This window comes from Cydia splendana, chromosome 3 (genome assembly GCF_910591565.1).
Source record: "Cydia splendana chromosome 3, ilCydSple1.2, whole genome shotgun sequence".
NCBI classification, from domain to species: domain Eukaryota; kingdom Metazoa; phylum Arthropoda; class Insecta; order Lepidoptera; family Tortricidae; genus Cydia; species Cydia splendana.
The window spans coordinates 20,846,225-20,872,665 of NC_085962.1; the positions used below are offsets into that span (position 1 = coordinate 20,846,225).

At 40.4% G+C, this 26,441-nt stretch overlaps 1 protein-coding gene across 2 annotated transcripts in view; it reads right to left on the reverse strand.

Moving 5' to 3' along the window:
- The window catches only part of LOC134806806 (uncharacterized), a 61,154-nt gene that overhangs the window by 9,898 nt on the left and 24,815 nt on the right, over window positions 1–26,441 (reverse strand). The window contains exons 2-12 of one of the 2 annotated variants that reach the window (XM_063780189.1): window positions 20,905–21,024; window positions 16,510–16,654; window positions 14,245–14,389; window positions 13,162–13,266; window positions 11,207–11,341; window positions 10,535–10,709; window positions 10,047–10,224; window positions 8,806–9,057; window positions 6,117–6,281; window positions 2,258–2,424; window positions 1,735–1,902 (exon numbers count right to left, since the gene is read on the reverse strand). In XM_063780189.1, coding sequence (XP_063636259.1) covers window positions 1,735–1,902; window positions 2,258–2,424; window positions 6,117–6,281; window positions 8,806–9,057; window positions 10,047–10,224; window positions 10,535–10,709; window positions 11,207–11,341; window positions 13,162–13,266; window positions 14,245–14,389; window positions 16,510–16,654; window positions 20,905–20,968 — 1,699 coding nt within the window. In that variant the 5' untranslated portion in view covers window positions 20,969–21,024. Of the gene's footprint in view, window positions 1–1,734; window positions 1,903–2,257; window positions 2,425–6,116; window positions 6,282–8,805; window positions 9,058–10,046; window positions 10,225–10,534; window positions 10,713–11,206; window positions 11,342–13,161; window positions 13,267–14,244; window positions 14,390–16,509; window positions 16,655–20,904; window positions 21,025–26,441 lie in introns of both variants that reach the window. The other variant, XM_063780188.1, reaches the window with a different exon arrangement.

The window sequence follows — 26,441 nt, forward strand, 5'->3', positions numbered from 1 at the left end:
TGGTTGTTTAGTATGAATTAGACTAGGAAAATAATACAGTATTTTTCATTAGCATGCATGCATTGGTGTACAGCGGCTTTTGCCTTTGTGTCAGTGACGTGGTGCCTCAACGGTACTACTGAAGAAAACAGCGTTAATAAAAACTGAATATCTGAGAGACCGAGCTTTGCACAGCAAACATAAAAAATCTAAAATGCGCGTTTTCCTAGAGTTAAAACGCCTCGCCTCCGTAAACCCCCATATAGCAAATTTCATCGAAATCGTTACAGTTTTTCTTATGTTTACAATCTTAGCTCATTAATAATATGCAAAGTAACATTTTTAAAGTACCTAATGAATGATTATATTGTATGAATATTCTGAAGTAATTAATCTGTGGACTTTATTGATAACTATTATTTTACCACAACAGATTACGGTACCATTGGTACCAGTACCACTGCAAGTAATGAACATGTCCCATCCCTACGCTTACACGTGTCAGCGCGCCACGACCAATCGCAACGCCGGGAGCACCCCTCCCGCGCCACACAGTTTGGTGATTTGCGTCGCGAACAAAATGGCCAATATTAGGTTTCTAGTCGGGTGTTCTGTGAATGGCAATTACGAACAATATATATCTTATTTTAACCCGCATTTTTTGTCAAACATCTCCTATGTTAATTTTATCACATTTATAATACTTAACTCTATTAGCGAAAGTTTTCCCAACATCTTTATTTATATATTTAATTTATATTTGTATATATATCACGTCCAGAAGTAATTTATTAATGTAATCTACCACCAGAATAATAACAACTTATCAGAAATCATCTAAACATACTTAAAAATCCTAAACGTTGCATACCGCTCTTACAATGCAGGTACGCCGCGCGACACAAAACATTTTTTTTAACAGAGTTATGAAAAAAATTTTTGACAAGTTTACTATTCTGTATAGTAGGATAACTGGGCTATTCACGGGTATTTTTTTTCTAGAGCAAATCCTCATAGTATACATTTTGTACAGGATTTTCGATTCGAAAAGATTTTTTATGAATTTTGAATTTTTCGTGTTTTTTGTATGGGTGAGTGAAAATTTAGTCACAGAAATGAATTCTTCATCCTCGAATTATACGAAAATGACACCAAACTTGATATAGTTGCGAGATGTATGCAGATATAAAGCTTAGAGTGAGGCGCGCCGGAGTCACTTTCCCCCCCCCCCTCCCTTGCCCACCTGCTGGGGGGAACCTCTTGGCAACCGGGCTTAATCAGCTCAGGTCACCCCCAGGAACACCTGTTCCAAGCGGTTTCCTTTGTCTCCAAAATGCAAGGTCCCCTTAGAAAACGGGACCTTAGATCTCCTGCTATTTTACCAGTGGTAACTACTGGGAAAAATAATCACCCACCAACTCGGTTTGGTGGTAACTACTGGGATTTTTTCCCAGTTACCAGTGGTAAAACGGGAAATAAATTCCCAGTAGTTACCACTACAAATAGAAATAGAAACACTTTATTGACAAACTGTGTACAGAAGATGAAATTTATACAAGAACATTGTCCCAACAGTTACCCGACATGGGCGTGCAATGTTTACTCACATCTACTTAATACCTATATTTACATGCAAATTAGGTATGTCTTAAACTAATTAGTTAGGTAACTGGTAAGAACTTGGTGATAACTAGTGGGAATAACCCCCGACCACCGGTTACGAGACGTCGAATAGAACGGATTATTTGTCCTCACCGATACAGAAGTGCGCGATGACCGGCAGCGCCTGGCCGGTGGCGGTGTACTTGCGCGGCACGAGGTGGCGGAAGTACAGCACGGCCGTCACCCACACCAGGCTCATGGTGAACACCTCCAGCGCCTCGATCACCGCTATCCAGGTGTAGTCGGTGCTGTACGCCAGACCTGCTCGACAACGGAGACTCAATTAATCATAATTGCTACTAGTATCGAAATGGTATCGAAGGAGCTATTGCCGACATTGCCGTTGAGTTATTTGTTAAAATAAAATATGTACAGGGGAGGGGAATACATTTTAGTTAGAAATTTTGTTCTGTTGTCCCGTTGGCGACGCCTATGTAGGTATAAGTAGATTAGGTATTTAAACTCCTATAAAGGCTCATGGTCCTAGCTATAATACTTATTCTGTTCGATGCAATTATTAAAATCATTTTAAATTGGAATGGAGCTGCATTTGTTTAGTATTTTTCAAAAATCAACTCAATTTCCTACATTCAAGGTTCAAATTTGATCAGTTTACCAGTGTATCGGAGGCAGTAGAAGGTGAAGGCCGTGATGAAGATGTTGGAGTGGCCCACGTAGTCCACGAGCGCCTCCGCCCACCACAGCGCGGGGATGGCCGGCAGCGCGCCGATCGTCACCGTCAGCCCCATCTCCGTCTCCGTGCCGTTCAGGTCCTTCACCGTCCTGGAATTATTCATTGGTATAGATTCGTGCCGCCCAATGTATATTACGATGTACATTCGGTTTCAATGGAAGATAAAACATAGTAGCTTTTCTTTTGTCTCGGATAATTTTCAAACAAATGAAATTCGACCCAATTCTAATTACAATCAGATTCAAACTTCGAAATACTTAGATGACGGCCAAAATTGTAACATGCCTATGTTGTCACTAAAGTACACACGAAGACTTTCGTACATTGACATGCATGTTCCTATCTCTATGTATCGTCTACTCACCGAGGCAGGCACGAGTGTGGAGTGTCGGGTGTGGACCCCTTAACTGCACAGCCTAGCAACGTGACCACAACGAAGAATCGAGGATAGATGACCGTCTCGTGTCATGTCCGGCCACAGTGTACAGTTTGGTCTACTCACCAAGGCACGTAGGAGTCGACGCCACACGGCGAGGATGCCCAAGTAGCATTGCAAGCTGTATATAAGCTGTATTAAAGTTTATTTGTATACTATAAGCTGTACAGTTAGGCTGTACAAAGGCTGTATAAGCGCTTATACAGCCCTTATAAGTAAAAAAAGGGCCCAAATTATACAGCCTTTGGCGTTATTAGAGCTGTAGAGTAGCTGTATAAGCAATACATAAGCTGCATAATAGCTGCATTACAGCTATATTTCGGTGTAACAGGAAACCTTAACACTACAGATAATCTCTTATAAGTACGATATAAGAATATAAGTTTTAAATGAGTTATAAGAAAGAATTACAAGAGAATAATAATCATTTAAGAAACTAAAATGTCTTAATCTTGTTCATTCGTAATATAGTAATGGCGACAATAAAGTGTTATAGTGGATGGTAAAAGTAAAAGTAAATATTATACAGGACTTGAATGGAATTTTACATTATTGGTAAGTGCGGATTATTATTTATTGTGAACCTGTGTATCTTTTCTGGCAAAATATTTACGCGCCTGCAAAATAACAAAGAGAAACCATAAGGAAAATATCAAAAATCGGTAAAGTTACTGTTTGTTTTTAAGGTTAGAGTATCAAAAATATTTATAAATATTAATTCTAAGGCTAAACAATTTATTTTAGCTGGTAATCATAACACGGCGTTAGTCTGCTAAATATTTACAAGTATTTCTTTAATTATATTTACAAGTACGTTTTTTTATTTATTGTAAAATGGCGACAATTTTTAAACAGCCTACAGGATAGTTGGAGAGCATTATAATCTTAGTAGCTGTGCTGTGTAATAAATGGAGTGTCTTTTACAGCTTTTGTAATTAAAACAGCTTTATAATAGAATATTTGTATTCGTTTGGCTGTATTTCGGTTCTCCGTACATAAGTTATAATTCTCTTTAGAGATCCGTATAACAAATAAAAAACCTGTACTGTAACTGTCATTCATTAAAAACATTCGTAAAAACTAAAAAACTAAAACTAGTGCCTACGTCAAATCATGGGATTAGTTGTCAAGCGGACCCCAGGCTCTCATGAGCCGTGGCGAAATGTCGGGATAACGCGAGGAAGAAGAAGACTGTAACTGTCATATATTCCTTTAGTTTTATAATACACTTATTTTCAGAAATCATTACACTACTATACTTATACGAGTGTAAAATTACGCCATAAGATTGTTATAAGCGACTCTATCAGTAATACAAAAAAAAGCTGTACTATAGCTGCCATTTATTCATTTGGTTTTATAATACCCTTACAGACAGAAGTTATACAAGTACTATTCTTATAGGAGAGTAAGATTACGCCATAAGAAATAGCTTTAAAACGGGGTTGACAGATACATTTGTACAGCTACAAGTGCCAAGTGATACTACAATACAGCCTGTATACAGCTTTTACGATAAAATTAGCTTGTAGTGTTTCACAACACTTAATGTTTTAAAACGGAGTTGACAGATACTTTTGTACAGCTAAAAGTGCCAAGTGTTACTACAATACAGCCTGTATACAGCTTTTACGATAGAATTAGCTTGTAGTCTCTCACAACACTTTTAGTTTTATAGTAGATTTTTTATATTCTGATAAAGCACCCCATGCTTCCGCAGAATCCTTTATAATGATTTTATACAGCTTGAGCTGTATAATGTCTGTAAAGTACCTTTTATACAGCTTAAATCTTTTCTGACACTCTTATACGTCACTTAAATCACTCTAAGTTCTTAATTGGCTGCTATATTGATGTTGCCGACACTTCCATGCTACTTGGGTGGGCGTCCACAGCATGTGTAGTATACTCACCAAGGCAGGTATTAGGAGTCGATGCCCCACAGCCGAGCAGCGTGACCACGGCGAGGATGGGCGTCCACAGCATGTGTAGTATACTCACCAAGGCACGTAGGAGTCGACGCCACACGGCGAGGATGGGCGTCCACAGCATGTGTAGTATACTCACCAAGGCAGGTATTAGGAGTCGATGCCCCACAGCCGAGCAGCGTGACCACGGCGAGGATGGGCGTCCACAGCATGTGTAGTATACTCACCAAGGCAGGTAGGAGTCGATGCCCCACAGCCGAGCAGCGTGACCACGGCGAGGATGGGCCTCCACATCATGTGTAGTATACTCACCAAGGCAGGTAGGAGTCGATGCCCCACTGCCGAGCAGCGTGACCACGGCGAGGACGGGCCTCCACATCATGTGTAGTATACTCACCAAGGCAGGTAGGAGTCGATGCCCCACTGCCGAGCAGCGTGACCACGGCGAGGATGGGCCTCCACATCATGTGTAGTATACTCACCAAGGCAGGTAGGAGTCGATGCCCCACTGCCGAGCAGCGTGACCACGGCGAGGATGGGCCTCCACATCATATGTAGTATACTCACCAAGGCAGGTAGGAGTCGATGCCCCACAGCCGAGCAGCGTGACCACGGCGAGGATGGGCGTCCACAGCATGTGTAGTATACTCACCAAGGCAGGTAGGAGTCGATGCCCCACAGCCGAGCAGCGTGACCACGGCGAGGATGGGCGTCCACAGCATGTGTAGTATACTCACCAAGGCAGGTAGGAGTCGATGCCCCACAGCCGAGCAGCGTGACCACGGCGAGGATGGGCCTCCACATCATGTGTAGTATACTCACCAAGGCAGGTAGGAGTCGATGCCCCACTGCCGAGCAGCGTGACCACGGCGAGGACGGGCCTCCACATCATGTGTAGTATACTCACCAAGGCAGGTAGGAGTCGATGCCCCACTGCCGAGCAGCGTGACCACGGCGAGGATGGGCCTCCACATCATGTGTAGTATACTCACCAAGGCAGGTAGGAGTCGATGCCCCACTGCCGAGCAGCGTGACCACGGCGAGGATGGGCCTCTACATCATGTGTAGTATACTCACCAAGGCAGGTAGGAGTCGATGCCCCACTGCCGAGCAGCGTGACCACGGCGAGGATGGGCCTCCACATCATATGTAGTATACTCACCAAGGCAGGTAGGAGTCGATGCCCCACTGCCGAGCAGCGTGACCACGGCGAGGATGGGCCTCCACATCATGTGTAGTATACTCACCAAGGCAGGTAGGAGTCGATGCCCCACTGCCGAGCAGCGTGACCACGGCGAGGATGGGCGTCCACAGCATGTGTAGTATACTCACCAAGGCAGGTAGGAGTCGATGCCCCACTGCCGAGCAGCGTGACCACGGCGAAGATGGGCGTCAACAGCATGTGTAGTATATTCACCAAGGCAGGTAGGAGTCGATGCCGCTCCACAGCACGCCGAGCAGGGTGACGACGGCGAAGATGGCGGCCGTCTCGGCGCCGTAACGCCGCACCGCGTTCATGGGCAGCGCCAGCATGCCCGTCGACGTGTGCCACCACCACTCCGGTGTCGACAGCGGCATGTTACTGCGAACAAGTGACAATTGTATTGTAACAATAACAATACTAACGACCATTGCTTGGGCGTTTTTGACTGGAACATCAAAGTAAATAGCTATTTACTTGCGGTTCTATTTATACCTACCGATGTAGTGCATAATTATTTTCCATCGTATTTTCACGGAAACGTACGAAAGTGTCTTGCTATTTCAGTGACACTCGGTACTATAAGTACCTACTGAGGTTGACTGAAGTAGCATGACAAATAGGCACGAACATTCCCGAGAAAATAGGATGGAAAACAATTATAGATAAAATGTGTAGGCACACTCGAGATATCGTTTGAAGTCGCGCCAGCTACAAGCGGGAAGATAAAGGAATTACCTAAAGAAGAAGACGCCTCTGGTCCCTGAGTCAAATCCCAGAATCGATCAAAATTATTTGCCAGAATATAGAATGTCATGTCATGTTCAAATGTCCAATGATTAATACATACAAAAGAAAAAGAAAACGTAACATCCTATCCAAAACGAGCATAAAAAAACTTGGAACGGAATATCACTATACAGGGTGTCCCAAACTTATGGGACATGAAGGGGAAGTACCTTAAATATCGTAGATAGTGTATTTTGCTCAAAGAAGACTTTATGTTATTTTTAAAAGTTAGTAATTCTGCATTCATAGATTTTCTAAAAATTACTTGCTTCGTCTGGGAATCGAACCGACTTAAATGTCAAAAAAAAATCACCCTACTTTTATGATGCCAATCGAAAGAAAACTAAAAACTAATACTAAATAAAATAAAATAAAATTAAATTAAAATACGTCTAAGAAATTGGGCCCCTTTGGCATGGTGCCGAGGTCGCTGGCAGCATTTCCCCGCTGTATTGCGAAGCTAATACGTTGAGCGTGAAAGCTGCCAGCTCTTCGGCCACCAGTGAAATCGATAAGCCTTTTTGAAAGGTCTTTAAAAAGTTGTAGGGCATTAGGGCCCCACGGGCCAAGGGTCTCAACCCCAAATGGCATAAAAATATACTCGGGGCCGAGACCCCTGTACTTATGGAATTTGAGCTTTTCGGCCGCTTTAGCCGCCGCACCTGCTTGGTGACTGGTTCCCGTGAGGTGGGAAGGGGCCAGAGCGTCAACGCAGGTAACGTCCCATACTAGCACCCTTCCCAAACTCCAAGGAACCAGGGACATACCGTCCGGTCTCTTGCCGTCGTCTCTAGCCATGCCAGTTGGCTCCAGTAGAGCTGGCACGTTGACGGATGCAAGAGACCGCCGGATTATGTCATTCAGTGCGGCGTGTCTTGAAAAGCGGCCAGCACTTTTTTGACAGGATAGCCCGTGGTGTCCTAATTCATCGACTTCACTGCCGCAGGGGCACCTGTGTGGAGCACAGACGCGGACTCCAAGCTGAAGACAGGTCGCGATGCGGAGAGTGTCCGGCGTGAGGAAGGTTCCGGTGTTCGGTGAAGGATAAGCCCGGAGCCAATCACCGGACTCCCTCGACGCCGAAGCCAGTAGTCTGGCCCGTTCGCGGCCTGTACTACGGCTTAGGAGGGAATTCACTGAACTTTGGCACATGATGTCATCCCAGCTCCTTTGACAATTTGGATGAGTTGGGAAATCCTTGTTCGGGCAAGCACTTGACCAAGCTTTCTTAGCTTCGTCCAAGCCCGCAGTCTCATAGTTTGAGGGAAGTCCCCGTAGGATTTTACCTATGAGATTTGCGGAGCTGTGGACTGAAGACAAGCTAGAAAAAATTGCTAAAAAATAATAACTCTGCTTAAGTAGGTAACATTGTATTTTAAAAGAAAGGAACAACGTGAAATTAATCATTTTATCAAATTAAAAACATACATGAAACTGACGTAGTCAATTAAGTGTGTATGGTGAATTATTTCTTCTTTTGGGGATACGTGAAAGATATGCTATACAAAAAGCGATACGAGAACGTGGGCGAGTTGCAAACAGAATTGTGCCATATCACATCGAGTGTTCACCATAAAATGATAAGAAAATCAACAGGCAGCGGACTCATTAAAAGATTGGCGATTTTCGTAAGACAAGAGGGATCACATTTTGAGCATTTAATTAATTAATTTACAAAAAAATACCTACTTAATTGACTACGGCAGTTTCATGTATGTTTTTAATTTGATTAAAATTATTAATTTCACGCTGTTCCTTTCTTTTAAAATACAATGTTACTTAAGCAGAGTTATTATTTTTTAGCTATTCTTTCGATTGGCATCATAAAAGTAGGGTGATTTTTTTTTTGACATTTAAGTCGGTTCGATTCCCAGACGAAGCAAGTAATTTTTAGAAAATCTATGAATGCAGAATTACTAACTTTTAAAAATAACATAAAGTCTTCTTTGAGCAAAATACACTATCTACGATATTTAAGGTACTTCCCCTTCATGTCCCATAAGTTTGGGACAACCTGTATATTATCAGTCATCGCGTCCGAGGCCACATCGGCTATAGACGTGAATATAGTAAGTCATTATTATTGACCAGAAGGTCAATTGACCACGTATCTTACCTATCCAACAGTAAAATAGCAGCGCCAATCAGCATGAAGACAGCGTGCATGATGAACGGCACGAGGAAGGGGTTGTCGGGCATCGCGTCGGAGGCGACGCCGGCGATGGGCGGGAAGATGGCCAGCCCGATGGTGCCGACGGCCAGCTGCCGGCCCACGTCGCCGCGCCCGATGGACGTCTCGCGCGTGGCGATCACGCACGCCGTGCCGAGCAGCGCCAACGCCGCCGTCGGCCATATGTCCGAGAGGATCCTGCGGAAATGTTCGTTAGTACCTAACAATAAGGTGAATACCAGACAATAAGACAATAAAACTCGAGTCCGGTGGATGTTTCGATTTTGGCAGGTTTCGGCATAAAAATTGCCTAATTCCATAATTAATAACCACCATAATTGTATGATTATGTTTGCATGCTAAATTATTGACGATCATAATGTAAATTCATATAGATTAGCGTAAGAATAATTTATACTGTAATTTATCATTATGAAATAAATAAACTAAACTAAACATGTATACCTACTACAATCATGTTTCGGCCGCAGGATCGGTTTCGGCTGCGCCAAAACTTGAAACCTTATGCTTTTACTTTCGGATCGCGTTCGGTTAGTTATATAAAGTAGGTACAGTAACACACAGACTTTAATGGTTGAGCCATTTAGGGTTTAGTTTACATTGGACATTTCATACTGTTAGTATTGACAACCACACTAGCCTGAACCTTAAACTGAAAATCGTAATTAGATTCCAAAAAAAGTAAGACAATGTTGCCACTTTTTACTAGCGCGTCTTGTATTTATGTAAAAATAAGTAAATAGGTAAAAGTACTTTTTTTTTAATCGTAGGAGTAAAATTACCAATAAATAAATTATCTTAGCGTGTTTATTTTTAAATAGGAATTTACTAGTTGTAATCTCCATAAACTGTAGTAATCTATCTTATGTAAATAAAATTGTGACGTGTAATGTGTAATAATATTATAAATAAATGGGTATGAGTACTATTTTACAAACAAATTATTGCAGTGGCAACATTGTCTTACTTTTTTTGGAATCTAATTACGATTTTCAGTTTAGATGGATCAACAAAAATGTTACGAGGCTATAAGCGTGCTTACCTAATACAACATTTATTTACTATGAGATGAGACAGATACCTTGACTGTACGTATTAAATATTGACACGAACAATGTGCCATATTCCTCGCTGTCGGGCACCTAGGTATAATATAAAACACATACCTTATAACAAAGTAGGTCCAGAACGTGGCGGTAGGGTCTCCAGTGTAAACCTTGCACTCCGCGTGGCCCATGACGGAGTCTTTCTCGTCGTAGGGGTCCAGGACTTGGCACCGCACGGTCGGGATGCAGTCTTCGCTGTCGGGCACGCGGCCAGGCGGCACCGTGCAGCTCGCGCCTCCTGTGTCGGGAGATACACGGTCAATGGACAAGAAAATCTATGTTATTGTTAATGTAATACGCGTACCTACATCTGTCACAGGAATAAGTTTTTTGTCAAAATTCATTTTTGATACAAGCTTTTATCGCTACTAGTCGATAACATTAAGTGTCGCAATTAGGTAACTAAAATATAAAAATGTTGAGCACTCTCGCGACGTTGTTTGGTCAGTAATCATTAAATTTATAGGTTCTGGGTTTACATTATTCACAACTTTCATAATTTATTGTTGACACTGACGCGCGCTCATTCTTTCTTCCGTGACACTGACCTACGCGGTAGGAGCAGTAGTCCGTGTTGTTGTCGTCGTACAGCTCGTCGTACGGCTGGATGGCCATGGGCACGACCATGCGCGACTTGTAGTTCATGTACACGTGGCATTGCCCGTCGATGCACAGGTGCGGCGGGTGCTCTTGGATGTCGTAGTCGTCGTCGTCAGAAACTACCTGCTGGGTACAAAAAATAGTTCATTTGTTGCGTGAATAAAGGAAATGTTTTACACTTCTTTAACTACCGGAATTTCTACACACACTACGCACTACGCCCCCTAAGAGGCTTGACAATAATGGGCCGATTTTAATTTTTTTGTATTTTTTTTATAAAAACATGATTAATATGTAAAAAAATAAATAAATAAGAATCGGTCCTACATAAACAATCTTTTGAGTTTATAGCATTGCAGTACAAAGCAAATATAACTATAACTATCAATACACAGTATTTATTCCAATAACACTAAGGTAAGGACATAACATGACACTAACCGTGAAAGTACCTACCTGTCGAGTCGTTCCGGCGATAGATATTTTTGTGAAGCCATTGAAAAAAATTGTTAGAGTCTATGCGGAAAGAGAAGAGTCGTAGAATGTATTGAATCCCATACATTTCACGACTCTTCTCTTTCCGCACAGACTATTAACGTAATTATACATGATTTACTTACAGTGAAATTGAAGTATTTGTTCCACATGTTCGGTATGTTGATGGGGGTGGAAGTGGTGGGGTACACGGTCCGCACCCACGTCATGTTGGCGTCTCCGCACCCATACTCGCACAGTCCCAGGGCCAATACGCCCCTCTAAAACAATATTATGTCATTTCACTAACGTAAATAAATAATACAGTACAACCTAATAAAATTAGAAATCTTTCCGCAGTATGATACATTAGCTGTAGGGCCTGTAGGGAAATGTTTATGTAACTCAGCGGATGACAATTCGACTGTTTTTGCGGATTTTGTACAAGCCTCTAACTAAAATATATACCTACTTAACTGTACAGTAACCATTTATATGATATGAGTATTGAGTACAATGAGTAAGTACCTATTACAAGATTTTGTAGTTTGAAAGAAATTCTAAGAATTGTTCGTCCACGTAATTTAATGGCTCCTCTTCACGTTGGGCCAACGCCAACGCCAACGAGGGACGCAGCCATGCGGTAGAATGAGATAGCTATATCACTTGCTCCCTCTAACGCATAAATGCGTCCCTCGTTGGCGTTGGCGTTGGCCCAACGTGAAGAGGAGCCATAAAGGACATCTTACCGACGAGAGACTAACGATTTATGCGGCTTATTTATTTGAAAAAAGTTATTTGTAATCATTAGGTTATCAGTAAATACTTCTGTTTAATATTTTCATAGGACGACCGTCGTCATTCTGTAGCAGGGTTATACCTTTAAATTTAGGTATTACGAGTCGCCCCAATTCCCGCGAGTAACGATTTTCGTAGAAAACGTGTAAGATGACCGGGGCAGTGTCCGCTTGGAACTGACATTTATATGCTAAAAGCATTCAGGTATATTGGTCGTTGTTATGCCCCTGTTGAGTCGTTCGATTTTAAACTTTGATACAACAGCATAAACTTCAAAAAATTTATTTGTTTATGAAGCTGAAGTCATGCCGATAATCTAAATAATAGTAAGGAAAGATACGGTTAACAACAAAGAAATAACAATTTGGATATTATAGCTAAATAATTAGCTTTATCAAGTCTTTTGCCTTTTGTACTCAGGGCCGTCTTAAACTACGCTGGGGCCCTTGGACACATAAGAATTTGGGGCCCTTTTGGAAAGTAAAGAAAGTCAATTAAACTAACATTTTTCTACTATGATCTTCTATTTATTATGAGTAATAAAATTTACTGTTATACTGTCTGTCCTTCGGGGCCCCCTAAGGACGGGGGCCCTGGGCACGGGCCCCGTGTGCCCTTATGGTAAAGACGGTACTGTTTGTACTGCGATTGGAAATAAGTAAATAAGCCTACGGCCTGGCTGATGGTACTTAAGCAATGTTAATACCTAATAATATGTGTCAACAGCGATAGGAACATTCGGTTTATTTTGGAGTTGGTCATTCTTACTACAAATTAACGTAAGGTTATCCGACTACACTTATGTTAGGTTATCGCTATTGCGCGACACAACTTCCTACCGGTTTCGATTCAAATAGATATTATTACTTTCTCGTAATTATTACGTAGGTATATATGTACCGTCAAGATAGGATAACAATTTAATTGAGTTAAAACCGAAGCCTTTGTTGTGCACGTGTGACTCCGATAGGCATGTATCTTCGGTATGCCCGAAATCAATTAAGGCTCCGTCACACAGGCGCGTTTTACGGGCGGCGCGTGAGCGGGGCGCGCCGCTTTTACATATAAAACGCTCACGCCCCGCCCGGAAAACGCGCCTGTGTGACGGAACCTTAAGGTAAGCAAATTAGATAATCGTACGTACGCACTAAAAAGGTTTCATGCATCCGCTATTGGTAGCGATCTTTCGGTGTTATTTTCATACTTCGCTGACTTGCATCAAAATGTTTTATTGTGCATGGATCTTATAGCTATTTGTCAGTATTAGTGACTTGAATTGTTCAAATTTTCTGTCCAAGCTTACCTTCTCCTCGGAAACGTAGTGGCACTGCTTGCCTTCCGAGCACTTGTCTTGCGTCACATACGCGCCGTTCTCGTCGCAAGAGAACCACACGATCGGGCGGGGAGCCTAAACAAAAATATTTATATTATTCCTGGACAGGATTCTGGCTGCAGCATGTGACGAAATTGTCAAAGCACGTCATACTCAACTTTGAAATGCTGTCTGCTTAATATGCTCATAATAATAATTATATCTCTCTCAAAAGCCCCTGCAACCAAAAGGCCACTACAAAACCGTAATAAATGACATTAAGTGACTAAATTTGTCATCATCATCACCTTCCACCACAAGCACTTGGCCTCTCCGCCTAAACCAACTTTGTACCGACTTGACACTCAAGAAAATAAAAGCTCATCAAAGTGTAACGTGCCGTAGTATCAGCATCAAACGTTATGGCTCCTCTACACGAATGGCCAACGCCGGCCAATCCAAGGGACGCAACCATGCGGTAGACTGAGATAGCAATATCACTTGCTCCCTCTAATGCATAAATGCGTCCCTTGGATTGGCCGGCGTTGGCCATTCGTGTAGAGGAGCCATTATATTTTCATAGGAATTTACTTCACGAATATGGTGGCGCTTCCAAACTCTATCTTTTACCAAGTTGGTACAAAGTTAGTTTAGCTACAGGTGTGCATTTTTAAGCAAGTTTCCAAAAAGTTGAAAGAGTTCTCAGAAAATTCAGAAACAATCACAGGAAATAGGACTTTTATTCTTTAAATGGAATATTTCGATTCCCATACAAACATATGAGAAGGTTCCGAAATTTTTAAAATGAATATTACTAACGTAATATTGATAACTTTCCGACGGTACATATAAGACACATAGCACATAGCCAATAGATCAAACCATGTTGAAGACCAGCGTCAGGTGCTACTTCAGTAGGACCCGGCATTATGCTGAGTGTTCACCTTTTTCAGTGTAGTTACAGTGTACAAGTTAGTTATAAGTCATTTATTTTTCTTTTTTTCTGTTCTGTGTATGTATTGTATAACTGTGTACGTATACTGAAATAAATGGTATTCTGGTATTCTAACTTACATTGCCTCGGTTGGTATAAGGTACGGCCAACAGTAGCGTGTAGAAGATAGCCCCAAGGATAAGACAGACGGCAGTGACGACCCGCAGCAGGCGACCGGATCCGCTGGGTCCTCCGCCGCTGGTCGCACCGCGACCAATGGATAGCCTGACGAAATAATAAGGTAATTTTTATCAAGCAAAAACTTCTGCGAGCGATAGGTACCTACTACAAATTTTATATTAAAGGAAAAATAGAAAATTGACCGCCTCTGGCAAGACCGGCTCTGTGTTTCGAAAGGTTGCAAGTTCGAGTCTTGACGGAAGCGGTGAATTTTTAAATTTTTCCTTTAATATTTTAAAATAATAGGACTACTAAAGTGCCACCAAAGTTATACGCTGTCGGTTGGATTCGGGCTTCGGCATAAAAATAATGTTTCGGCCGAACGTTCGGTTTCGGCACTAATCTGTTTATTGTAGTAAGCTCGAAATATTTATTCGAGTTGTTGAGAATGCTCATGAGTACTGATTGCAAAATTTAATTTTAACTTTTATTAAATACTAAGATAATGTTCCAAATTATAAAAAATCGGGCAAGTGCGAGTCGGACTCGCGGCCGAAGGGTTCCGTACCATATAAAAAAAAAAACAAAAAAAAAAGCAAAAAAAAAAAAACGGTCACCCATCCAAGTACTGACCACTCCCGACGTTGCTTAACTTTGGTCAAAACTCACGTATGTTGTATGGGAGCCCCATTTAAATCTTTATTTTATTCTGTTTTTAGTATTTGTTGTTATAGCGGCAACAGAAATACATCATCTGTGAAAATTTCAACTGTCTAGCTATCACGGTTCGCGAGATACAGCCTGGTGACAGACGGACGGACGGACGGACGGACGGACGGACGGACGGACGGACGGACGGACGGACGGACAGCGAAGTCTTAGTAATAGGGTCCCGTTTTACCCTTTGGGTACGGAACCCTAAAAAGCTAACGCTCTAGGAATTTGGAGGGTATTAAACTGTGAGACAGAAAGTTACTTTAAAACAACCTCTGGTGTCAATAATAATTACTATAAGGGGCTAAAAAACAACTTTTCATATCTCATGCTCTGAAAGTGGGTCGTTGTTGTTCTAAAAGGTGCGCAGAAAGTGATACGTTTATGCTCTAGCGCAGAAAAGTGGTGTACTCCTCTGGGTCCCCGTCCCACGAACAACTGGGTGGAAACAAAATGGAAAAATAGTGTCTTTATTTCCTCGCCTGGAACAATTGGTAATTGTTTAATTTTACTAATCCCACGTTGATAGTTTTTTTAATAAAAAATGATGTAAGTAAATTGTTAAAAACAAATTATTCTTGATTTCTTTCGTTGAATTCTATTTACTCGATTTCATAAGGCGGGAACCAAAAGGAATACACCAAAAAATTTTTTTTAAACCTTACACTTGCGTAAATGAGCAAAGGCAGAATCTTATACAGCCACAGTTAAACGTTTGTACGATATTAAATTGGTTTTTAAAGTTATTTAGCACTATATTCATGAAATAAAGTAAAATACAATATAATAATTTCTTATATTATTAATTAAATTGTTATTTAATATTTAAAATACTTTTATTATGTTATTACGTGGTGCGGCGCACCAAGGTCGCGGTGCGGTCCGGTAGTCTGTTGCGGCTTTAAGAATAAAATTAAAAAGTAATTAAAAAGTAAGAGGCGATCCCGCTGATTTTCATACTATAATGAACAAATCATTTTAAAATTACTGCAGTTTCTTAAAAAATGTGTGTTTTCGTAAATTATATTGCAATCTAAATGATTTTCGCTAGGGGTTATTAATCTTCACACATGTAAAGTCTCCGATTGCAAGTAAGTCCTAAGGAAAAAATCATGGCCGTAGGTCTATTGGGTACTTCAATTACTCATTTTGCGAAATTGCCTTGTCTTTTTTGGTTTCCTCGCATTCGATATGAAAAGTAGAGTGTTTAACTCGGGTGAAAGGCACCATTTCCGTCTCGGACTATTGGCGCTCTCACTGCGTTCGAGCGCCAAACTACCTCGACAGAAATGGGTGCCTTTCAACCCTTGGTTAACAATCTACTATTGCCTCCTTGTAAAACAATTAACTATTTTGCTTTGAAGCAAAAGAAATGTATGATCATTGATCTTATGAAAGTAATTTAGTAGATAAGTACACAAGCGCACCTACACAACAATGATGCAACAACATGCTCCAAACTGGTCTTAAAGACGCTATTGTTGCACAAGTACAAGCCATTGAATACTAACTTATCAATGAGATGTCCCAGAATGGCGGGTCCGAGGAGCGCCACGCACGGCGCGACGGCCGATATCAGGCGCGCCTCGCCGCGGCTCAGGCCCGCGCCGGATTCGATCATGTGCAGCGGTAGGAAAGGGAATATGCAGCCCACACCTGTAACAAACGGTTTTAGGAGTATTGAGTACATTTTATAAATAAATATTAGGGGACATCTTACGCAGATCAACCTAGCCCCGAACGAAAAGCAAAGCTTGTACTATGGGTGCTAGGCGACGATATACATAGGTACTTATACATATAGATAAATTCATACTTATATGTATATACATAGAAAACATCCATGACTCAGGAACAAATATTTGTGTTCATCACACAAATAAATGCCCTTACCGGGATTCGAACCCAGGACCACCGGCTTCACAGGCAGGGCAGGCCGGTCGGTCGTCGATATGGTTGACGAAGAGAACATTAAACAAAATTTAAGAAATTTGAACCTTATTTAATTCAATTTAAAGTACAAATTTCTTCACTCTTATATCTCGATTCTCGAGTTATTAACTTCTTCCCGTTGGTACTCTCGATTCGAGTGTAGAATTAGCATCATACCATCAGTTTTCGATCAGATCAGTTGCCATAAACTTTTAATGCCTATTATAATACTACAGGCTTATTCATCCAACTGTCAACTCAGTAGTCATAAAATAGTAATTGAATGCCTTGAACCAGATTAATAATTTTTCCATTATAAGGGTTTCCTACCTACTAAAAAAAGTTCGCAATAAATGCGTTTTTATCGCCGTAAGAAAAAAAATAACAGATATCGTGACATAAAACGGCGCAATACAGGTCGAGGTGAATGGTCCCTAAATCATTCGGTTCTTGGAGCTCCGCGCTCCATAGATGGAAGCTTGCGAGTGCTATACGGCATTATTCTGCCAGCCGAAAGAAAAAGGCAGTATAATATGGGACTTGAATGCAATCGCGATACCTTTTTATTTGAGTTGCTATATTGCGGTGCAAGTCTGTCTCGTCAATCGCTTGACCACTTTTTATCGTCGATTCGGGATAGGATTGCGACTAGTGTTAGTTAAACTCGAGTTCTTTAATCGACTCAGTTTTTCAGACTCTTATATAGGTATAATTTAAGTCCTTTTTAACTTGTTAGAGACCAGAGTCTTTTGGAGGCAAGTCCTTTTCAAAAATAATTCAAAATGCAATTCAAGTAAATTTGATGTGACACAAATCATACAATAACGCCTATTTTCTTTACTGTAATCTAAATAAAACCAGTATAAAATTGTTAACGAAGTCGGAGGACGAAAAAATACATAATGTACAGGAAATACAAATACTCAAATACTCAGGTTGGAACTTAAAAAACTCAGAATTTTTTAAGCGCCGATCCTCGTAAACCCGAGTCAAGTTCTTCAAATTTAGACTCAAAAGACTCTAGTTCCTACAGTAGATGTAAATCGTCGAGTTACAGGTCTTGTTGTTGGTCTAACATAACACGTAAGTAAGTAGGTACATTGATATTTCTATAAGTATTTTTTTCAAATACCTATACCTATACTAAACTGCCGCGACTCCATTGACATCTTTATACGCGCAACAATACACGCCACTTGCACCATCCTACTAAACCGGAGTTAACCGGTTAAACCGTTAACCCAGTGTCAAATCGTACTGGTAACCATGGTAACTCCAGGTTTAACCGGTTAACCCAGGGTTAGTGGGATGGTGCAAGTGGCCCAAGAATATGCTAAACAGGGCTAAATAGATACCTACTAAATAATAATTAGTATAGTTAAAGTTGCATTGTCATAATCATAACTATTCCAATGTAACATACAAAAGATAAAAGATAAATATTCATCCTTTTGCGGCTAGAGGAAATAATGTATTGAAATATAATCGAACCTAATACTTTGTGGATATGGCTATTATGACTGATGCCCTGTTAATTAAATTCAATTTTATTAGTTGAAATGATATCGCCAGTAGCTTGAATGAGTGTACCTAGGCCAAGGATGACTGTACAGCTATTTATAGTGGTTGAGGACCTATAAAAACCTAATGGAGTCACCGAGTCATGGTCCATTTAACGGCACGTGATCTTTTTTGTTCGCGGGTAAAAATGATCTTTGAAAGGAATAATGTAATTTATTCTACATTAATTTGCGACAAAGAGACAGTACATTGTCAAGGCGTTACGTAGAGTGTGCAGGTAGGTATTCAGATATGTTTAAGCATCTTGTCCACTCCGATATATCTGATAGCGACCGTATACAAAAAGCGAGGATTCGGGTTCGGGCCTGGGTATAGTCAGCCAAGAAAGTGGTTTACCACTTTTCGACTCTATCATCTAATTGATAGAGTCGAAAAGTGGTAAACCACTTTCTTGGCTGACCGTACAAAAGGGTGTGCGCTCAGCGGTTGGTTATCTGGTATTCCTATTTGTCAATGTCACGCATCATAAGCACGTTCCCTTAGGGCTTAGGGAATACACCAAAAGAATTAATATATTTTTACTTCTCATTCTTGTAATGTTCCTCTTCATGTTAGTTTGCATGAAAATGCTTCTTAATGATCTCCAGTGCATAAAGTAAAATGTTCTATAGGTACCCTATACCCCAATTAGGCAATTACCCATTAACTACCCGTTGACGTACCTAGCAATTATACTCTAAACCAGCGGTCGGCAACCTTTTAGCAGCCAAGGGCCACATAGTAGTTAACGAAGTTGACGAGGGCCGCACTTTGTTAATATTTATGACTTTATCAGACATTGTCGTTTATCAATATTACGTACAAAATAGCCAGAGAGGCTCGCGGGCCTCAAATGATAGGTTCGCGGGCCGCATGCGGCCCGTGGCCCGGCTGTTGCGGGCCGCTGCTCTAAACCGTCCATACTCCCACCGGGTAACGGTGAGATATATTTTTGACCCGAATTAAACACACAACATTTATGAAATTAGGAATATGAAAATTCCTCTATATCGACGTGAAGAGCAGTATATATAACTCTAGCAGAAATGCCCATTTTATCCCCAATCTATATCGGCCCTTCACTCGAGACAAATAACTTGTCTCGGATAAAATGAGTTGCTTTTATGCTTTGGTTGTACAATTTACAATTTACTCTACCATTGCTCTACCAGTATAAAGTTTATTTTCTTGCTTGCTAATATAATTCCTTTAGTTAACCTAAAACAACGGAAGAAAAATATAACATAATAAACTTACCTACACAATACAAAAACTTAACAGGTAACATTTTTTGCTGAGATCAATCAATGGGCAAAATGCCTAAAAGGCTGGCTATATTGCCTCGTTGAATAGCTATACTTTATTATTCTCTGTGTGATGGCTCCTCTACACGATGGGCCAACGCCGGCCACTCCAATGGCTCCTCTTCACGTTGGGCCAACGCCAACGCCAACGAGGGACGCAGCTATGCGGTAGAATGAGATAGCAATATCACTTGCTCCCTCTAACGCATAAATGCCTCCCTCGTTGGCGTTGGCGTTGGCCCAACGTGAAGAGGAGCCACAAGGGACGCATTTATGCGTTAGAGGGAGCAAGTGATATTGCTATCTTATTCTACCGCATTGCTGCGTCCCTTGGAGTGGCCGGCGTTGGCCCATCGTGTAGAGGAGCCATGAAATAGTGGCCAGCCCAGCCCTCTATAGTTCGTTTTAGGGATCCAAAAGACTCGAGCCCTGTGAGCCTTTTTTTAGGGCTCGCCTTATTTCTTGACGCCTAAAAGGCTAAAAGCCTCTTTTATTTCATTAGTAAAATAGGCTTTTAGCCTTTTAGGCGTCAAGAGATGAGGCGAGCCCTAAAAAAAGAGCTAACAGGGCTTTAGTCTTTTGGATCACTAGTTCGTTTTTTTAGCATTAGAATTAAGGTAAACAATCTTGATGTGTCTTTTAATTGAAAAACACACTTTAAAAATAAGTTACGGCAAAATTGTAACAATTATGAATCTAATACGATCATTTATATTCTTCTGCTTTTATAAGTAATAGTTAGTGATTTTTAAAAAGCGTTTTTCAATTAACCTCGTGCCGCCCACCATACAAAATTATAGCCAAGGAAGTTAGAATCTTGTTGTATTTTCAATTAGGTTGAAATTAATTTGTTCAAAAGTTTTACGAGACAAATGAAATACTACATACTTTGTATTTAATTAAGGTTGACATTCCATCGAAACTGAGTGTACATCCTAATGTAAGTACATTGGGCGGCACGAGGTTAAAAGACATGTCAAGATCGCTCACCTTCTTGCAAGTTCTTTCTAATGCTAAAAAAACGAACTATAGTCACCAGAAGCCATTCAAAATCGAGTTATTTGCTAGAAAACAGAAGAACCCAATTTAGTTCGTTGAGGTTCGAGTTACCTGCTAGAAAACAGAAGAGCACGCATTTTAGCGTGCCGAGGTTCTTGTTGTCCAGTTCCTTCATGTTGGCAGATTTCTAACGCGCGTCAGGCCAAGCGACTCCCCGCTAACATCTTGCATCTGTAACCGGAAAAGGCGCGTCAATGAAAGCGTGTCTTCTATGAAAGTGGGTAATAGTAATAATTCAACTTAGTAGGCTATTTTATTAACGGACAAATGTCGTAATGAAGTATATTTTTTACATTAAGTTAGTACCTATATAAGTATCTACCTACTTAATAGAGACACCTATAGTGTTCCGTCATAATTAAAATTAAGTAGGTATTGACAGTATTGTGATGAAGATTTGAGTGGGTAATTACTTGCTGATTTAAAATCGCAGAAATAGCAAAAAGTTGTTTCGTCAAGCTTTTTCGTAAATGACCGCTGGCCACTAGTGCTTCTTACTTTTATTTATTTAATGAAATATCCAATATCTGAAAAAAAAACTGGCAAGACACGAACTGAAACTTATCAGTATTATACGACCAAAGCGGTGGTAAATAATTTGCATAGCTGTCAGGAAGCACTCACATATAGGTACGTGTATGACTCACTTTACATTATGTCACGTTACTTCATAACCGCGCTATATCTCGGACACGTTTCTTTATTTACATGACCCACCCACGTGCTATTGTCGCTACCAAATAACAAGCTAACCGTAATGTTTGTCTTGTATTGAGCCGAATGTTGCTCTAAAATATAAATATCAATTCCATCATTACCATCCGTTCCGTCAGGTATTATACATAAAATATGAAGATTAATGGACAATAAGCTTGCTCGCCCGACCGCGCGTACCAACTTACTGGCCAATTCACCTACTGTCAGGGCGATATTAATATTAAATGAAGTATCTACTAAAGTAGACTTATTTAACTGCACCTTGACTGAGTTCACAGAAGCTACAAGCCGCCAACTATGTTATTTGTGATATTGTAATTTTTTTTGTGTTGTTAAAAATTGTTAATTATGTTTAGTTTTTTATAAATATGTAATATTTATTACGCGTTGGACTATATAGTCTGTAAGTGATATGTATTAATTTAAATAATAAAAAAAAAAAGTTTGCGGGTAAAATTATCCAAACACAGTGGACCTTTTAACCTAACAATAATACCTTTCACCCTCTATAGTGGGCAGCGGCAGCCTAATAAGGGTTGTAATTAAACATATTTAGGTACCTATATTTATGTTTGTTTACACTTAGGTGTGGTTTTGTTTTATATGGATGTTTGTCAGAAACAAAATTAAAAGATAAAAGATAAAAAATAGTTTATTCAAGTAGGCATATTACAATGCGCTTATGAACGTCAAATAAACCTTTACCGGCTCCAACCGTCGGTTAAGAATGGATTGATTGATTAATTTATTTCTCCCTTCGGAAGCTCAGTTAAGACATTCATCCTACATAATATATAGAATAGCTATAGGTAACTAGGTATAAAGTATACTAGTGGCTCTGAGAGCTGTAGACCTCGCGAGCATATCTTATTGGGCACGATGAAATTATAGTAAAAAATTCACAGATTTCGTGCCTCACACGACTATCGAGCACATTGGAAATGAATCTACGGAATTCGAAAAAATATTGTCGCTGAGCGACGAGAAAGTCTGGATAAGGAAAAAGTTACAAAATAAAACTACAACGTTGAATGATAATTATTTTATTCTTAGACTAACACAAGTATCCTGGACATAACGCATGTGAACAAACAAATTGCAAAATTTCCACACGCGTATCGAAGTTTGAATAATTGTCGCCGTGGCGCATAAGTATAGGTACATATTTCATTTTTCGATTAATAAGCAGGATATATTAATGTTCAAAGTACAAGAAAATTATTACACGGCAAATCCGTAGTCAACTCGAGAAGTGGTAGCCACATCGCCGTTATCGTCACTCGAGTCTTGATCGGCAGCGGCCCATTTGCTGCAAGATATGAAATTTTCTTGACAGCAGTTTGACGCGACGAGAGATGACCATAACAGCGTTTGTCTATGTTGCACCAAACCTGAGTTCCAATAGGTACTACCAGGGTTCAGCATCAGCTATCTTGGGTAATGCTCTACCATGTGATCATCATGACGAATCGGGTGTCCAAAACAGCGCGTGCCTATGTTGCACCAAACCTGAGTTCCGCTAGGTACAACCAGGGTTCAGCATCAGCTCTATCTTGGGTACTACTCTCCTAAGTGCTCATCAAGACGAGTCGGATGAGCAAAACAGCGTGGGCCTATGTTGCAACAAACCTGAGTTCCTTTAGGTACAGCCAGGGTTCAGCATCAGCTCTATCTTGGGTACTACTCTCCTAAGTGCTCATCGAGACGAGTCCGATGACCAAAACAGCGTGTGCTTATATTGTATTAAACCCGAGCTCCACTAGGTACTGCCAGGGTTCAGCATCAGCTATCTGCTAGCAGCCGCCAGCAACATGTTGAGGTGAGACCATTTCGTGGCACTTTTTCTTTTTTATGTTTCTCTGTATAAGTTTTTATTTTGTGTTTGTGCTCACGAATAAAATTATTTCTCCCTCTCCCTCTCCCTCTCCCTCTCCCTCTCCCTATCGATAATTCACAACAAACACCGATAACGAACTCTGCGAAACATGAAGTCATAAATGTCATGTGAAAAATGTCGTTCTGACTTTTTGACTATTTTAAGGTTAGGCTACAGGGCAAACCCTTAACCCGATCGTCTTTGTTTTAGGCTCAAATTGTAGCTGACTAAATTGTCCAGAGCCGTTTTTCTCAAATTTTTGATATCATTCTTCGTTTCCAAATTATCGAGCACCAAAATAAAAAATTCGGAAAAAATTGAATTTTATTTTCACTATTTCGACCATAACTTTTTTTGTTTTTGACTTTCTCGAATAATTATTTTTGCACCTTACAGCTCTCGGGATTATGCGTCTTTTGAGCCTATTTTTTAATATCATATCTTCACAACTTTCCGAGTTATAAGGGGATCGCACTTTTTCGTGAAATCGGACCCTATACTGGAGCGAACGAAAAGACATTTCCAATGTCAAAAAAAAATACGAAACGTGCAAAAAAAATACAAAAAGTTATATCCCAGCATATAATTACTGGGGGTCGAACCCAGACCTTCTGTGCATACAAAAAAAGCGAACGTTTGCAAAATACGCCACGATGGTTCTTACTTAAGGTGACGAAATTTAGCTACTCATTCTCAAGTAAAAACTAAATATCTTAATACCTCCAAAACCAGCGTAATAAAATTTCTGAATTTTTGGCCATTTAATCTGTAAACATGTCTCAAAAAGAATACACTCTTATGATACCGATACGACTATTTGTTTAAGCGCGAGCTATCACAACTTTTCCATTTTGAAAAATTTCCAAAAACTGGCTCGACAATATTTTTTTATCTAAGCATAGAATTCGGTTACAAAATTTCACGAGAATCGGTTAAGAATTGCGACCCGTAGAGGAGAACATCCGGACATACAAAAGCAAAATGCCCGAGTCAAAACGTAGACCTTCGCTACGCTTCGGTCAATAAACTCTTTCCCAAGATCCCAAGGAATAGTGAATCCCACCAAAAACATTTCATGTAAAGTGTTGCCAAGACTAGGCGCATAAAGCTTTTACACTAAAACGTTATCAGATCCCGTAGTAGGTACCAAGACTTTTACTCTGTAAGTCCTAACTTTATAAGCTCTAAATGTATAAAGCCAACATCTTGGTCAAACAGTACGGCTTGGCCGTATATGTATAAGTTACTTTATGGTTTAGTAGGTGCACTAGTGCTGCACTCTGGCGGCAGAACATTGCAGCAATACTCCCTATTGTATATATTACAAATTGTATGTTTCTAGAAATTTAAAAAAATGATTCACGATGAATTCTGTGTTCTCGTGTTTTTTGATTCAGTTTATGGAAAATTTACAAAATGACGGAGTCATTGTATTTAGATCAGCGCCTAAAGAAGTAGCGGTTTCGATATCATTAGACATTTTCAGGGTTCCGTACCCAAAGAGTAAAAACGGGACCCCTCTTACTAAGACTCCGCTGTCCGTCTGTCCGTCTGTCTGTCTGTCCGTCCGTCCGTCCGTCCGTCCGTCCGTCCGTCCATCCGTCCGTCCGTCCGTCCGTCCGTCCGTCCATCCGTCCGTCCGTCTGTCTGTCACCAGGCTGTATTTCATGACCCGTGATAACAGTTGAAATTTTCAATTTTTTCACAGATGATGTATTTCTGTTGCCGCTATAACAACAAATAGGTACTAAAAACAGAATATAATAAATATTTAAGTGGGGCTCCCATACAACAAACGTATTTTTTTACCTTTTTTTGCGTAATGGTACGGAACCCTTCGAGCGCGGCGAGTCCGATTTGCACTTGGCCGGTTATTTTTAAAATTAAAATTTGTACTATTCTGTATTGACCAAGCGAGTGCGAAGTGCGAGCTAAGCGTAACCGTTTCAGTTCGGCAAAAATATTTTCTTGTCTCCGGCTGTTCTCCTGTACAAGGTATTCTTTTCGAGCGATCATCATCTTGGTGACACTTTTTGATATTTAACAAATTTAACACATATCAGTGAAAGAATAAGGATCAAAGTTAAATGGCGTTCTAAAAGTTTTAAACATCTGTCGAAAGATGGCAGTAAATTCACTATGACAATCCGCCTCTATTTCAAATTCGCTTTGTAGAGAAAGTAAGGTTTTGAAAAGTTTACGACAAGAAACAGTGCCAATATAGAGGGCGCTACTTGGCTGGTTTACGTGAAGCTGGTTCAAATCTGAACTTCGAAAACTTTATGGATTTTTTTATTGTGTTTTCTTTATTAGCACTCCGATCACTGCTCCCACACAAAATTTCACGATTCTAGTACTTCAGGAACCAATGTTTTCAGGTTTACGGCAAATTTTAGGTACCCCCATTTCAAGGGGTTGCAGGGCGAAAGTTACAGATTTTTCATCACCATATGTGTTAGCATACAGACCTATCATTACATGCCAAATTTCAGCCTTCTAGGTCTTCAGGAAGTAGTCTGTATTTACTATGACACGAATTTCATAGGGTTCGGACAGTGAAAATTAAAGAATCTATAAAATTTTAAGTATAATAGGTAGCCTAATAAAACTTGGTGTTTTTGATAAGTTTACTAACGCCATGGTATCAGCATGGTATACTAAAAATTTCAGCCCTCTAGCATCATCCAAGCCGAAACTACGAGGGTTCGAAAATACGACGAAACGTGCCGAGAAAAGATATGCACTGCCTTTTGCCCTTTGTCTCGTCTTGGCGGGGGCACGGCCGTGCCCCCAGATAGCTAAGTAATTCATTTAATTGTTGCTTAGCGGCCTCAAGGGCAAAATAATTGACAGTTAATTTTTGTCACGCTATTTGACAAGATCATAAAGATGTTATTAGCTCCACATAAAATATAGACGTTTTAAACAATTTGCCGACGTATTTAGCTACATGCGTGAAATTTTTGAGGATGTCAATCGATTCGACTTCCCGTGA